Below are 14,761 nucleotides of genomic sequence, written 5' to 3'. Positions count from 1 at the left end.
AGTATTAGAATCTGAAGCTGGAATAACATAACAAAGTTCCTAATATAAAATATAACCCAGTACACACATACATACACAATATAAATGGATTTATATGAAACTACAACTAGAAAAACAATATTTAATATATTTGTTCCTGGCCTTCACACCATGTACAGTGAATTGAGATGAAGCCTACATTAAGAGACTATAAATCATTTTAGTAAATCAATCCTCTCTACACTAGTGATGAGCAATCTTTTATGTATTACTCCTAACTCAAGGAATAATTGGTTGAACTTCCTTTTAAATCAAAATAAAAAGTTTTATCAAATATCATGGAAAAGATGAACAGTATTAAAACCTGTATGACTACTGAACAGAAGAGACTTTACTGAACAGAAGAATGTACATGAGAAAACCAGCAATGTCTTTTGCCATAAAAAGGTTGATAACCAAGAAGCAGAAACATGGAGACAGTTTCAAACGTTTTTGCTTTCACATTAGATTATGTGCAGTGCCCACAAGGCCTGGTTTCTCATTATTGCCCTATACTCTCAGAGCACAGGAGATATCATACAACAAATATTAAAAATTAGGTGATTTTAATAGCTGTATCTTTACAACAAGAATAGAAATTTTAACACAACTAAAATACATAGATTTGTGTATATCACTCACTTTGACCATTGTCTCAGGAGAAACTTCTTCATCTGGAACCCAAAGCTTAGTTGTCTTTTTTCCTGGGAGCTAAACAAAGATGAAGGACTTTAAAATTTAAAACATAAATAAGAATTTTCATGTTTAATTAAATGTAGTGAATATTTACCTTCTTCAGTGACAGTCATTATAGATGACTAAAATACCTATTTCTCAAAAAGGTTAGAAGAATTATCTTCACTAGCAACCACATAAAGCACTTACACAACCATCAGCAGTTGGTTCCTTCTGCGTATGAGGTAGGACTGCCTTAACCTCTTTTATATACTTCCTTACTTAGCCTTTGAAACTAATTACTCAAGGCAGCTGGTAAGGGGTAAGATTAAAAAAAAAAAAAAATACAGCCAAAGAGCATAGTTCCTAAGGAAAAAAGTATATATAAAAAGTCTTGAGCAGAAGATCAATTAGAAAGGCTTGCTGTTGATCATAAGAAAGACCATGCATTAATAATCTTCCTACCTAAATCCCACTAAAATGGCACACATTAACAGCATAGCTGGAAAGCAAAAAGGGCCAAAAGAAGGCAAGAATCTTTAGAAAATTTTTAAAAACACAAAATATGCAGTAAAAATATCAGCAGAGTTAGAAGGTTTTCATCTCCATATAAGCACAGAAGGAAACATCCTCCAAAACAGATAGTTTTTTCAGCACAATCACAGAATAATTCTGAGATGATAAAGTACAGGTATTTCAAGATGTGCATTTACAGTGGCAGCCAGGAAATTAAAGTAAAGTGACAAAAGAACTGAACCCAATCTAGAACACTGGAGATCCCAGCATACAACCAGCTGACAGGAGTGATTTCCAGAGGCAGCCTAGGAAACAGAAATCAAATAGCAGCTCAGGCAACCCTCTGGCAACAAGAGAGGTAGCCCCAGCATCTGGAAGGCAAACTCATCAAACACATACAGCTTATGAAGCACTTTAATTGAGAAATGCCTTCAAGTAAAAAGTAGAAATAATGAAAAAGCAATTACATTATTAACAGTCTGATGAAATTTCTGAACTAAAAATTTAAGAAGATCCCAAAAGATTCCATGGGGAAAGCTTCCAAAAAAGAAGAATCAGATTCATTTCAGATTTCTCAGCTGCAAAACTAGATGCCAAAAAACAATGTTCTGAATTTTCTGCAGCCAAGTACCCTGAAAGATAGGACTTTAGTACTCAAGAATAAGAGAAAAAATATTTTTAGCAAGCTAGGACAGAAAGCAAGTTTCCAAATTATGAGCCATTTTGAAAGAATTATTCAAAAATACTCTACTAAAATATTTAATTCGTAAGAAAAAAATCAATCAACATATATTATCAAAAACAGAAAAAGTTATTATAAATAAAACTGACAGACTGTCAGATGGTTCAAAAATAATAAACTAAACCAAATGCAACAAAACCAATGACAGAGAAAATCTAAAAATAACAGGATGAAAAAATACCAGTCAAGATAAAAAACATGAAATGGAATAAGGATTTAGTTGGGGTACTGGCATAAACAGGATATTGAAGTATTTTTAGAATCTTATACCACAATAAGATATAAAATTCATGAACATGTGGACAACCAGCATAGTAGTATCAAAAGAAAACAAAAGTGATTTAAAAAAAAAAAGGTAAAATAGAAAACTTCACCATCACAAAAGACTTGAATATATCACTTCCCAAAGAAACCCTGATAGATGAAGCTGAGATGAAAAATAGTAAGTAGAAGAAGCACATATAGAAATATTAGGAAAGTAATATAGAGAGAAAATATTCGAGGATTAGAAAATAAAAACTAGCACCCTTTTAAAAATATTTTATTTATTTTGAGAATGAGAGAGAGAGAGAGAGAGACAGAGACAGAGAACGAGTGCATTCATATGTCGGGGGACAGGGGGAGACAGTCTCCAGCAGACTCCCAGCCTAGTGCAGAGCCTGACAGGGACTTGATCCCACAACAAACTGAGATTATGAACTAAGCTGAAACCAAAAGTCTGGAGCTCAACCAACTGCATTACCCAGGCGTCCCCAAAACTGGCATTCTTCAGAAATAAAAACAAGAAAATGTTTAGCAAGAAACATGGATGATATAAGATCAAAACTATAAAATAATTCTCCAAATCAACCACAAACATAAAATGTAATTTAAAAAAAATCAAAGTACCTAACAAAGTTAAACAAGAAAAAATTTTAAATTTTCTTTACAAAGAAAATCACAAAACTTTAATGAAAACATCTTGTAGAAGAGCAAAGCAATGGTAAACAACAGAGGCTTTAAACACTAGGAGTCGTTACAATGCAGAGGACTGAAAGAATGAAAGATTACTCAATAACTTTTGATATGAAATTTGTCCTAATAGTAGAAAGAAATGAAATCCTTAAGTCACATCATACAACCAAATAAATCAAATCAATTCCAGATGGATTAAATTTTTCTTTTTTCTTTTTTTTTTAGTTTTTCAAAGATTTGAAGCAGAAACAAGTTGGTCAGATACTTGTTGGAAAAAAGCAGTTTTAATGGTATTCAAAAATGCTTTTTAAAAAGTATTCTAGCACAAGTTTTCTTCGTAAACTAGATTATGTTGTTAACTTTCTCCTAAATCTTTTAAGAGTGTTGGTTATTGAGAACTAGAGATTACTCCTAATTCCAAATCTATCTTGCGCTCCTGAAAACTGCAGAAAGGCACTTGAAAGCTGTTTCTTTAAGATACAGATTTCTTTTTTTTATTCTTGCTGGCAATAATTGCTGCACCAAATTTGGGCAAGCTTCACTCAAGGTCATCATGATGCTGAGACGTTTCGTTGATAACCTGTCCATCCCTAGTTTCAACCGTCTTAACCAGAAGCGTTCTTTTTGAGTGTCAACCAGAGGTAGTGAATGTAGGATGGTTTCCCTCAGGTACAGGGAAGAAAAGTTTGGAAGAGGCAGAGCAATCCTGCTTTCCTCGCCTTTCAGCAGCTTCCCGTAGGTGGCAATCTCAATGTCGAGAGCCATCTTAACATTCAGCAGGTCCTGGTACTCCCGAAGGTGACGAGCCATTTCTTCCTTCATGTTCTGAATCTCATCCTGCAGGCGGCCAATAGTGTCTTGGTAGTTAGCAGCTTTGACGGCAAAGTTCTCTTCCATTTCATGCATCTAGCGTTCCAGAGACTCATTAGTCCCTTTGAGTGCATCCACTTTGCAGCTGAGGGACTGCACCTGTCTCCAGTACTCATTTGACTCCTGCTTCACCTGGCGCAGGGCATCATTGTTCCGGTTAGCAGCCTCAGAGAGGTCGGCTAACTTGGACTTGTACCATTCCTTGGCCTCCTGAAGGTTCTTGGCAGCTAAGCTTTCATATTGCTGGTGTACATCACGCAGGGCAGCCGTGAGGTCAGGCTTGGAAACATCCATATCGATTTGGACATGCTGGTCCTGAATCTGGGCCTGCAGCTCCTGGATTTCCTCATCATGTAGTTTCTTCAAAAAGGCAATCTCTTTTTGCTTCCGCTCAAGGTCAAGATGCACCAAAGAAGCACTGTCAACATCCTGTCGGAAAGACTGCTCGGCAGGGTGCTCTCGGCTTCCTCTCTCTGAAGCATCTCCTCTTGCAACTTCTCCAGAAGCCGCATGATGTCCTCGGCCAGGTTGTTGCGCTCCATCTCGACGCGGGCCTTGTCATTAGTGAGCTGGTCCACCTGCCAGCGCAGCCCCCGCATCTCCAACTCGTAGAGGTCCCCCAGGCGCGACTTGCCCTGGCCCTTGAGCTACTCGAGCTCGGCCAGCAGGATCTTGTTCTGCTGCTCCAGGAAGCGCACCTTGTCGATGTAGTTGGTGAAGAGGTCGTTCAGCTCCTGCAGCTCCACCTTCTCGTTGGTGCGCGTGTTCTTGAACTCGGTGTTGATGGCGTCGGCCAGCGAGAAGTCCACCGAGTCCTGCAGCAGACACATGCTGGGCACATTGCTCCGCATGTGCACCGCGGAGGAGCGCGTGGTGAACACGCCGCCCGGGGACGAGGCGTAGAGGCTGCGGCTGGTGCTGGGGCGCAGCGCGCTGCCCAGGCTGTAGGTGCGGGTGGACGTGGTCACGTAGCTCCGCGTGGAGCTCGGCCGGCTCCCGGTGCCGGGGCCGCCCAACATCCTGCAATAGGAGGACAAGGACACAGACCTGGTGGACATGGCTGCTGAGGGCGGCGGTGGGCTGCGCGGCTACGGCGGCACGGACCGGCTCAGGGAGGATCCGCGAGCGAGGGCGCGGGAGCGCTGCTGTGGCTCTGGCGCGGGGATCCCGGAGCAAGAGTGGCAGAGCGGATTAAATTTTTCAAGTGTGAAAAAAATCTCAAGACTTTTAGAACATATGGGAGACTTTTTATGACACTAGAGTAGGGAAGGATTTCTTTTTTCTTTTTTTAAAAATTTATGTATTAATGAGAGATACAGAGAGAGAGAGAGGCAGAGACACAGGCTGAGGGAGAAGCAGGCTCCATGCAGGGAGCCCAACGTGGGACTCGATCCCAGGTCCCTAGGATCAGGCCCTGAGCTGAAGGCAGGCGCCAAACCGCAAAGCCACAGGGGCTGCCCAGGGAAGGATTTCTTAAAGATGTAAAAAGCACTAACTACAAAAGAAAGGAATGATAAATTTAGCTACTTTAAAATTAATAACTTTTGTTGAAAAGGCACTGTAAAGAAAGTAAAAAGGCACACCAAAAATAAAATTCTTTGCATTTTTATGAAGATACTGCAATATATACCTGAAAAAGTATTAATGTGTATAAAGATTGAGAAAAAGACAAAAAGCTCAGGAAAAAAAAAGGCAAAAGATCTCAAAAGGAATTTCAGAAAGAGGCAACATGAATGGTTACTAGACATTAAAAACTTAATTAGTAACCAGAGAAATGCAAATTAAAGCTATGAGGCACTATTTTCTAACATTTAGATGTGCAAAAATGGAAAGATCTGACACTAATGGGTACTATATACTGCTAATAAAAAATAAGTCTTAACAATGCTTTTGACAAATAATTTGGGAATAAAATGAAAAGTGAAATGTGTGTACACACCGTGATTCATCAATTTCACTTGTATAAATATAACCTAGGGATATTTTTACTCATATGTATCATGAAGCCTTTCTAAGAACAGGAGCACTGTTCCAACGAGGAAAGAAATGGAAATATTCCAAATGTCCACTAACAGAATAAATGTAAGAAATTTCACACAGTGATATAATACAGAGTAATGAATCAAGTACAGCTAGATGTAAAACAAGGGAGTTATTTTAAGAAACAAATGCGTAATGATAAAAGTCAGCCAAGAATATAATATATACGGTGTAACTCATAAACCTCAAGAATAAGCAAAACTAAGTATTATGTTATTCAGAGACACATATGCAATAAAGTGTTTTGTTTTAGTTAGAGAATAATAAACCCTAATTCAACATAGTAGCTACCTGAGGCAGACAAGAAACAAAAACAAAAGTTTGGAGAGTAATAAACCAGGAGCTAACAGTTCACAAGTGCTCATTCTGTTATTATAAAATAAATCACACAAATGTTAAATAAATATTCCTTCATATATATCAAATGTAACATTAAAATGAGACAAGTTAATGGGTTAAAAGAGGTAAAAGTTCTGTTCCTGACAAGAGCTAACTAGGTTTTTTTTTTTTTTTTGAACCACTGGAACAAATGAAAAGGCTGGATAAAAGATCTTTTAAAAAAATCACTATGAAGGTGATAAAAGAGCTACCAGAGCAGTGAGAATTTGTAGGGGAAAGTTTCAAAAGAGGAGAGAAATGAAGATTTGAGTCTGGCCCTAGGCTGCTTTTCTCATACAAACGATAACTGATTCTGAAAGTGAAAGAGACTTACAGGTTAAGCAATATCTCAATCACTGTAACAAAGCTGGAAGGAAAAAAATTGGAATTCTGGGCCCAATAAAGAATAGAGTCCCTGTTAAACACTCTAGACTTCTGGGTGGCTCTCTAACAGATATAACATACAAATAAAGGTGACCAGAAAAAGAATCAGCCTGTCAAAACCTGAAGCTCAGCTTCGAATTAGTGCATTCTTGACCAAATTGATCTGACAATAGCTCAACTCCCTGTCAGGAAGAAGTAAGGCCTCCCCAGAAGAAATACAAAATCATTCAGAGCCTCAAATCATCTGTAACATTTTTAATACACAGTGTCTACCATGCAATCAAAAATAACATATAAGACAAGATTTGACCAAAAAAAAAAAAAAAAGAAAGAAAGAGAAGACAAAAAAGCCACAGGAAGTCTAGAAATAGGCTGATACAAACTTTAACATAACTACAGAAGTTTAACAATTAGATGACAAGATAGAGAATTCTGGCAGGGAACTAAAAGGTGTATCAAAAACTACAAGGAAATTATAAAATTGTAAGATAAAGTAAGTGCAATTAAGAATTCAATGCATGGGCCTACCATAGGATTATACAAATCTGAAGAGTGAATTATGAACTCAAATGCAGATCAGAACAAAAAATGATGAATAGAAAAATACACGAAGGTGTGAAACAGCTGGATCACAGCCAAAGAAACTATGTTTTAAGTATATAACCTGAACCGTAGTTGAGAGGAAGAGAGACTATGAAACAAACATTATTCAGAATTTATGCAGGATATCAAAGCTATACTATTCAAGAAGAGCTACAAGCCCCAAGTAGAATAAATATAAAGAAAGCACACCCAGACACATGATCATGAAACTGGAGACTAATGCAAAATAGAAAACATTAAAAGCATTCAAAACAAAAAGAAAACCTTCAAAGGAGCAAGACTGCCAGCCAATTTCAAGAGAATAGGTAAGAAAATGGAAGATAATGGTATAATATTTTCAAATTACTGAGGGGAGGAAACATACCAGTCTAGAATTCTAAGCCAGGAGAAAATATCCTTTAAAAAATGTAGGCAAAATAAAGACATTTTCAGGCAAATAAAAATCAAGAGGCTGCATTAGGAGTAATCCACACTAAAAGAAATACTTCTTTAATTCTTACAGTATAAAGAACATCATCACATACACAAAAAGGAACGAAAAATAAAAGAAGGGCGGAAAGATGTTGGTAAATCTAAATAAACATTAACTGTAGAAAAGTTACGGTCCTGTGTGAACAAGAGCGCAAAATCATCAGGAAATAAAGGGAATTAAAGTACGCTAAGGTTCCTAAGAATACTGAACCTGCTGTCCTACAAGTTTAAAAAAGACCAATTGATACTGGCCTTCAGAAGTCAAGGGAGAATGTTGTATCCTCTAGGACAATTACTAAAAGAACAGGAAAATGTAAAAAACAAGTCAGTAAAGGGGAAAATGAAATAAAAAAATTTATCAAAAACAAGGAAAGAAGGAGTACAATGAATACAGAACTGACAGAACTAAAAATAAAAATCGGATGGCAAATTAGCCAAAATCACTATTTACATTAAATGTAAACCAACTGTTATAAATAATAGACAAAGTTGAAAAGAATGTATGCCAGAACGAGGTTCAGTGCAGTGGCATATTTAGATGAAGTTTTCAAGTCCTCTATTGGGTACTATTAGTCCTTCTGAGACTAGAAGAAGATAAGAAAGTCCCCTATCACCACCTCTATTGTTTTGAAGGTCCTGGCCAGGCACAAGGAAGAAAAAAGAAATAAAAAAGCATTACAAACAAAAAAGCTGTCTTTATCAACAAATGACATGACCTGAAAAGAGAAAACCCCCAAAATGTAAAAACTAAGGTTTCTTAGTAAATGAGTAACTGCCTTTAACAAAATCCTAGAATAAAAGTTAATATAAAAATGAAGTCACTTCATATCCATATGCCAACAAAATAGTTAGAAAATAAATATGAAAAATCATGTTATCTATAATAGCATCAAACAACATAAAATGCTTAGGAACATACTTAAGAAAGCTAAGACATCTACACAAAAATTTAAATATTATTAAAGAAAATTAAAAACCAAGACATATACCATCTTCATGAAACAGAAAGCTCAGGATTATAATACTATACTCTTAGAGTGAAAGGCGATATTATAATAATGATTAAAATTTATAATTCAATGCCACCCCTATCAAAATTCCCGCCAGGTATGTATATATGTTGGGATGGAGTGGTTAGGGAGAACTGACTAGCTGATTCTAAAGTTTAGACAGAAACAAAACAAAATGAAACAATTTAGATAGAAGTATGAAAGGCTGATAGCCAAAACAATTTAAAAAAAGATGATGATGACGATGATGAAGCAGCAGTAGTAGCAGCAGCCATTATTAAAGGCATGTGGAGAGCTTCAGCTACTAGGTATCAAAACCTGTGGAAGCACTCTTAAAGAACAACAAGGCTGGATGTATCATGTTCTCTGATTTCAAACTATACTACAAAGTCACAGTAGTCAAAACAGTATGGTACTGGCATGAAAACCGATACAGATTTCAACAGAATAGAGAGCCCAGATATAAACCAATGTATATAATCAATTAATCTATGACATGGAGGCAAGTATATACAAAGTGGAAAGAACAGTCTCTTTAATAAAGTGTTGGGAAAGCTGGACAGTTACATGCAAAAGAATGAAACTAGACCACTATCTTACACCACAAAAACAAATTCAAAAGGGAAAAAGATTGCATATAAGACCTGAAATCATAAAACTTCTAGAAAAATTACAGGTAGTAATAAGCTCTTTGATGTCAGTCTTAGCAATATTTTTTTGGAACAGTCTCCCAAGACAAGGGCAACAAACACTAAAATAAACACATGGACTATGTCAAATAATCTTTAGCAAAGCAAAGCATCAACAAAAAGAAAAGGTAATCTGCTGAATGGGAGAAGGTATTTACAAATCATACATCAGATAAGGAGTGAATATCCAAAATGTATTAAGAACTTACATAACAACTGCAAAAAACACAACTTGATTAAATAACAGGCAGAGGGCTTGAATAGACAATTTTTCCAAAGACATACAGAGGGCCTACAGGCACATAAGATGTTCTACATAACTAATCATCAATGAAATCCAATTAAAACCATAATGAGCTATAACTTCACGTCTATCAGACTGGCTAATAGTAAAGATACAGAGAATAGACTGGTAGTTGCCAGAGAAAGAGGCAGCTGGAAAAACGTACAAACTTCCAGTTCTACAATAAATACATCATGGAATGTAAAGTACAGCATGGTGGCTACAGTTAGTAATACTGTATTGCGTATTTGATAAGTTGCCAAAAGAGTAGATCCTAGATTTTTCACAGGAAAAAAAAAATTGTGACTGTGTGGGGATGGATATGAACTAGGCTTATTGTGGGGATCATTTCACAATATATATTGAATCTTTATGTCGTACACATCAAAATAATATGTTATACATCAATCATATCTCAAAAAAAATTAAGACAACCTAGAGAATGGGAGAAAATATTTGCAAACCACATATCTGACAAGAGACTTGTATTTAAAATATATAAAGAAATATTACCACTCAACAAAAACACAACCCTAAAAAAAAGAGCAAAGGATTTGTAAAGTCTTAACTCCAAGAAAAGACATACAAATGGCTAATAAGTATATCAAAAGATGCTCAACATCATTAGAGAACTGCAAATCAAAACCACAATGAGATACCACTTCACTCACTGGGCTGGCTAAAATCAAATTAACAGAAATTAGTAAGTTGGCAAGTGGAGAAATTGCAACTTTTATAACACATGGTAGGATGATAAAATGGTGTAAGCCTCTGTGGAACACAGTTTGTCAGTCCCTTAAAAAGTTAAACACAAAAAAAAAAAAAAAAAAAAAAAAAAAAAGTTAAACACAGGGGATCCCTGGGTGGCTCAGTGGTTTAGCACACCTTTGGCCCAGGGTGTGATCCTGGAGTCCCGGGATCGAGTCCCACATCAGGCTCCCTGCATGGAGCCTGCTTTCTGCCTCTGCCTGTGTCTCTGCTTCTCTCTCTCTCTCTCTCTCTCTCTCTCTCTCTCTCTCTCTCTGTCTCTCATGAATAAATAAATACAATCTTAAAAAAAAAAAAAGTTAAACACAGAATTACCATATAATCCAGTAAAGGTATATACCTAGGAATATACCTAAAGAACTGAACACAGGTACTCAAATACTCAGACACAGAATTCAAGCAGCACTTTTCACAATATTCAAAAGGTGGAAACAACTCAAATGTCCATCAATGAATGAATGGATAAGCAAAAATTGATACATACAACAGAGTATTATTCAGCCATAAAATGGAATAAAGTACTGACACATCCTACAATGTGGATGAACTTCAAAAACATTATACTAAGTGACAGAAGAAAGATGCAAAAAATCACATATTGTATGATTCCATTTATAGACAATATTCAGAATAGTTAAATCCATTAAGACAGACAGGAGGTTGGTGCTTGCCCAGGGGAAGGGGAAATGAGGTATGACTGCTTAATGAAAATGACCTGGAATAGATAGAGGTGGTGGTCACAAAAACTTGTGAATGTACTAAAATGTAACTGAATTGTATACTTTAAAATGATTAATTTTATGTTATGTGAATTTCACTTCAATTTTTAAAAAAAGTACCAGAGAAGACAGTCTTTTCAATAAATGGTGTGGAGTTAGGTGGAAATAAAACAATGAATCTTGACATTTATCTCATACCACATACAAAAATCAATCCCAAGTAGATTATATAGCTTAATGTGAAAGTTAAATAAAGCCTCTAGAGCAACACTGTCTAACAGAACTCTGAGATGGTAGAAATATTCTGTGCTGTCCAACACTAGCAATATGTGGCTAGTGAGCACTTGGAATGTGTGAATACATTTACAATTTTATTTGGTTTAAACTTAAATTTAAATAGCTACATGTGGTTAGAGGCTTGTATATTACCACATTTCTAGAAAATGATATAGGGACTATTTTCACAACCTTGGGGTAGGCAAAAAGACAAGGTAATTAAGTACTAACTAAAAACTCCATTTAGAGAGTGAGAGACAGTTACAAAATGGGCAAAGGTATCTGTTAAACAGACTGCCAACAGGATACATAAGGAAATCTTAGGAGTGAATAAAAGAAAGATTGACAATTTAATGGCAACATGTGAAAGAGGCTTGAGCAGGTACTAACAAAAGAGGAAGCCAAGGGGCACCTCGGTGACTCAGTGGCTGAGCGTCTGCCTTCGGCAGTCTGATCCCCAGGTCCTGGGATCAAGTCCCGCATAGGGCTCCCCACAGGGGGGGCCTGCTTCTTCCTCTGCCTGTGTCTCTGCCTCTCTCTCTCTCTCTGTCTCTCATGAATAAATAAAATCTTAAAAAAAAAAAAAAAAAGAGAACAGCCAATACATGCATGAAAAAGTGTCTAAGGGCATATCATTCATTCATTACACATTCACATAATGGCTAAAATGGCATATTTAATACAGTCAAGGAAATGGTACAACTAGAACTCTCAGCACATATAATGTTAATTAGTACAAGCATTTTGAAAAACAAATTGGCCAAAAAAAAAAAAAAAAAACCAAAAATGGAAAGTTAAGGAAAGAAAAGCAATTCAGGAAGATGTACCAAAACAACCTATATATGGGTGCTTGGTTGGCTGAGTCCATGGAGTGTCTGGTTCTTTTTTTCAGCGCAGGTCATGATCTCAGGATTGTGAGATCAAGCCCTGTATGGGGCTCCTTGCTCAGGAGGAAGTATGCTTTAGATTCTCTCCTTCTCCTCCTCCCCCTCCCCTGACTTGTACATAGGCATACACTCTCTCTCTCTAAAATACATAAAATCTTTAAAAAAAAATAAAACTTCTATATACACTAAGATAAAACAATTGCACAACAGAAATGCATACATAAGTGCACAAAAGGATATGTAAAAGAGTATTAATAGCAGTATTCATTTAGCACTAGAAATAACCCAAATGTCTAGCAAAAGAACAGATACATGGTATATACAAACAATGGAGTACTATACATCAGTGAAAATGAACCACGGCTATATACAACAGGATGAATTTATCTCACAAATGTAATACTGAGTGAAGGAAGCCAGATATAAAAAATTTACTCTGTAGGATTCCATTTATAAAAGTTCAAAAACGGGTAAAACTAACCTTTGGTGTTAGAAGTCAGGATAATGGTTATCTTCAGGGAGAATGGAGGGGATAATAATACTAAGAAAAAGATGCAGAGGCTTTTGGGGGCTGGTAACATTCTATTTCTTTACCTGGATTGTTGGATGGTCCAGAATGTTAACTTTGTGGTAACTCAATGAACCATACCTTTAAATAGTGTGCACTTTGTTTAATCTCAACAAAATTTTTTCATTAGAGAAAACAAAACACAGTAAGGATATAGAAAACTTAAAACATATGATTAGCATATATGACCTAAAGAACAGATGAAATACTATACTTAGGGGAAGAAAAGTGAGGGACACAGCTAAAGAACACAACCAAAGACAATGGTAATTAACACAGGAGCCACGTATCTCCAAATTACAGGGCTTTAGTCAACTAAAGTTAAACGGCCATGAATCATTAGAGAGCTAATATATACAACTACCTTATTATCCCCACAAACTATTTTTCTATAATAAATTAGTTTAAAAGTATTAATAGTATTAAAGTATATTAATATAAGAATGATGGACATATAGCAACATAGCTATATACTACAAAAACTATATTTTAAGAGGAGAAACTTTATCTATATACTTCCAAAGTATAGCTCTCCAAAGAACCTAGTATAGTTACTGAGCACATAAATATAGACATAAAACTGATGGTTACATTATGTGTCTGCACATGCATGTTTGTGTGTGTGTGTGTACATAAATATACACACACACATAAAACTCCATGTGACTATAAGGGGTCAGTTCTCCCAAACCCAAAAGCACTGCCCCAAAGACACACTGAAGAGAGAGACAAAATCATTATTTCTTTCCTCATGTTTTCTCCCAGTGCTTTTTAATTCTCTACTGTATGCAGGGAAAGAAACAACTATTGTCATGACAACCATACTGTGAAGTAGCTTGTCAGTCTTCACATTTTTTTAAAATAGATGCCATTATAAAAATTAACCCACTGTAAAGATGAATGAGAACCAAGTGATGTTTTGTATTTATCAAGGAATGCATTGCAGGTTACATGCCTCTGCTCAATTAAAGAGATGTTTCAATGTTTTTTTAGTTCTAGTGGATATAACAGCATGCTAAGAAGATAAAAAACCTAAAAGAAGGCAGCCAAATTCAAGTGTTCTTTCCATCATTTCACTTCTCTCTTTGCTGCATAAAATTTCAAAAGATAATGTGATGAACACAGGTGTAAAAAAATATCAATTACCCGATCATTCATGAGAAGATCTTTCACAATGAAAGTAGCTACCAAGGACTTCAAAGGAGCAGCAAATTGATCAGGTGCAAGGAGAGCAATATGTCCAATAGTAACCAACGGGGTTATGAGATGTTCCAGATTGCTTGGATCTAGGCTCTTATGCAGAGGCTGAAAATGAAGAGAGGAAAATACATTCAACTCTATAAATATGCAAATAAACTATTCACATATTTCATGTACAAATAAAAAAGAAAACTACAAAAGTTTCAAGACATATACATGGTGTAAGTAGCAGCTTAAACTTACATTTAAATTCCTATAGGTTATGTCTAAAAGGCATCATGTTTAAATACTGTCAGTTTTGCTAAAGTCATATCTTAGAAGCAGGTAAAAAAAAAATTCAGCATGGAGAATCATATTAAACGTATTTTATGACCAATATATGAGTATTTTAGAGATTGCTAGGCTCACCAATATCCACTTCTGTTCTACTTCCTGGGCAAAAAGATGGCTATACATATGCAGCTTCCTCTGCAGTTAGATGAGAATATGTGAATAAGTCCTGGTTAACAGACTGGGGGTAAAAGTGAGGTACACCATGCTCCCACTAAGGCAAGTATGAGAATCATATCTTCTCCATATTCTTGCTCTTTACTCAGTGGCAGGCTTAATACCAAGGATCCAGTGGGATTTAAAGAGAAGCCACTTGTCAAAAAAAGGTCTATGTGTCTAAACCACTGATTAGAATGCAATCCAAACACACAACTGGACTT

The 14,761-nt window shown here is 36.1% G+C and overlaps 1 protein-coding gene and 1 pseudogene across 4 annotated transcripts in view; both read right to left on the bottom strand.

Annotated features, from left to right (window-relative positions):
- PDS5B (PDS5 cohesin associated factor B) overlaps positions 1-14,761 on the bottom strand; it is a 185,950-nt gene that overhangs the window by 34,435 nt on the left and 136,754 nt on the right. For all 4 annotated transcript variants that reach the window (XM_041766309.1, XM_041766312.1, XM_041766311.1 and 1 more), the window contains exons 21-22: positions 13,998-14,156; positions 661-729 (exon numbers count right to left, since the gene is read on the bottom strand). In XM_041766309.1, coding sequence (XP_041622243.1) covers positions 661-729; positions 13,998-14,156 — 228 coding nt within the window. The remainder of the gene's footprint in view (positions 1-660; positions 730-13,997; positions 14,157-14,761) is intronic.
- Positions 3,320-4,848, bottom strand: LOC121497139 (annotated as a pseudogene).

This window comes from Vulpes lagopus, chromosome 8, assembly GCF_018345385.1.
Source record: "Vulpes lagopus strain Blue_001 chromosome 8, ASM1834538v1, whole genome shotgun sequence".
Classification (NCBI taxonomy): Eukaryota; Metazoa; Chordata; class Mammalia; order Carnivora; family Canidae; genus Vulpes; species Vulpes lagopus.
This window is presented reverse-complemented; position numbering and strand designations above follow the sequence as displayed.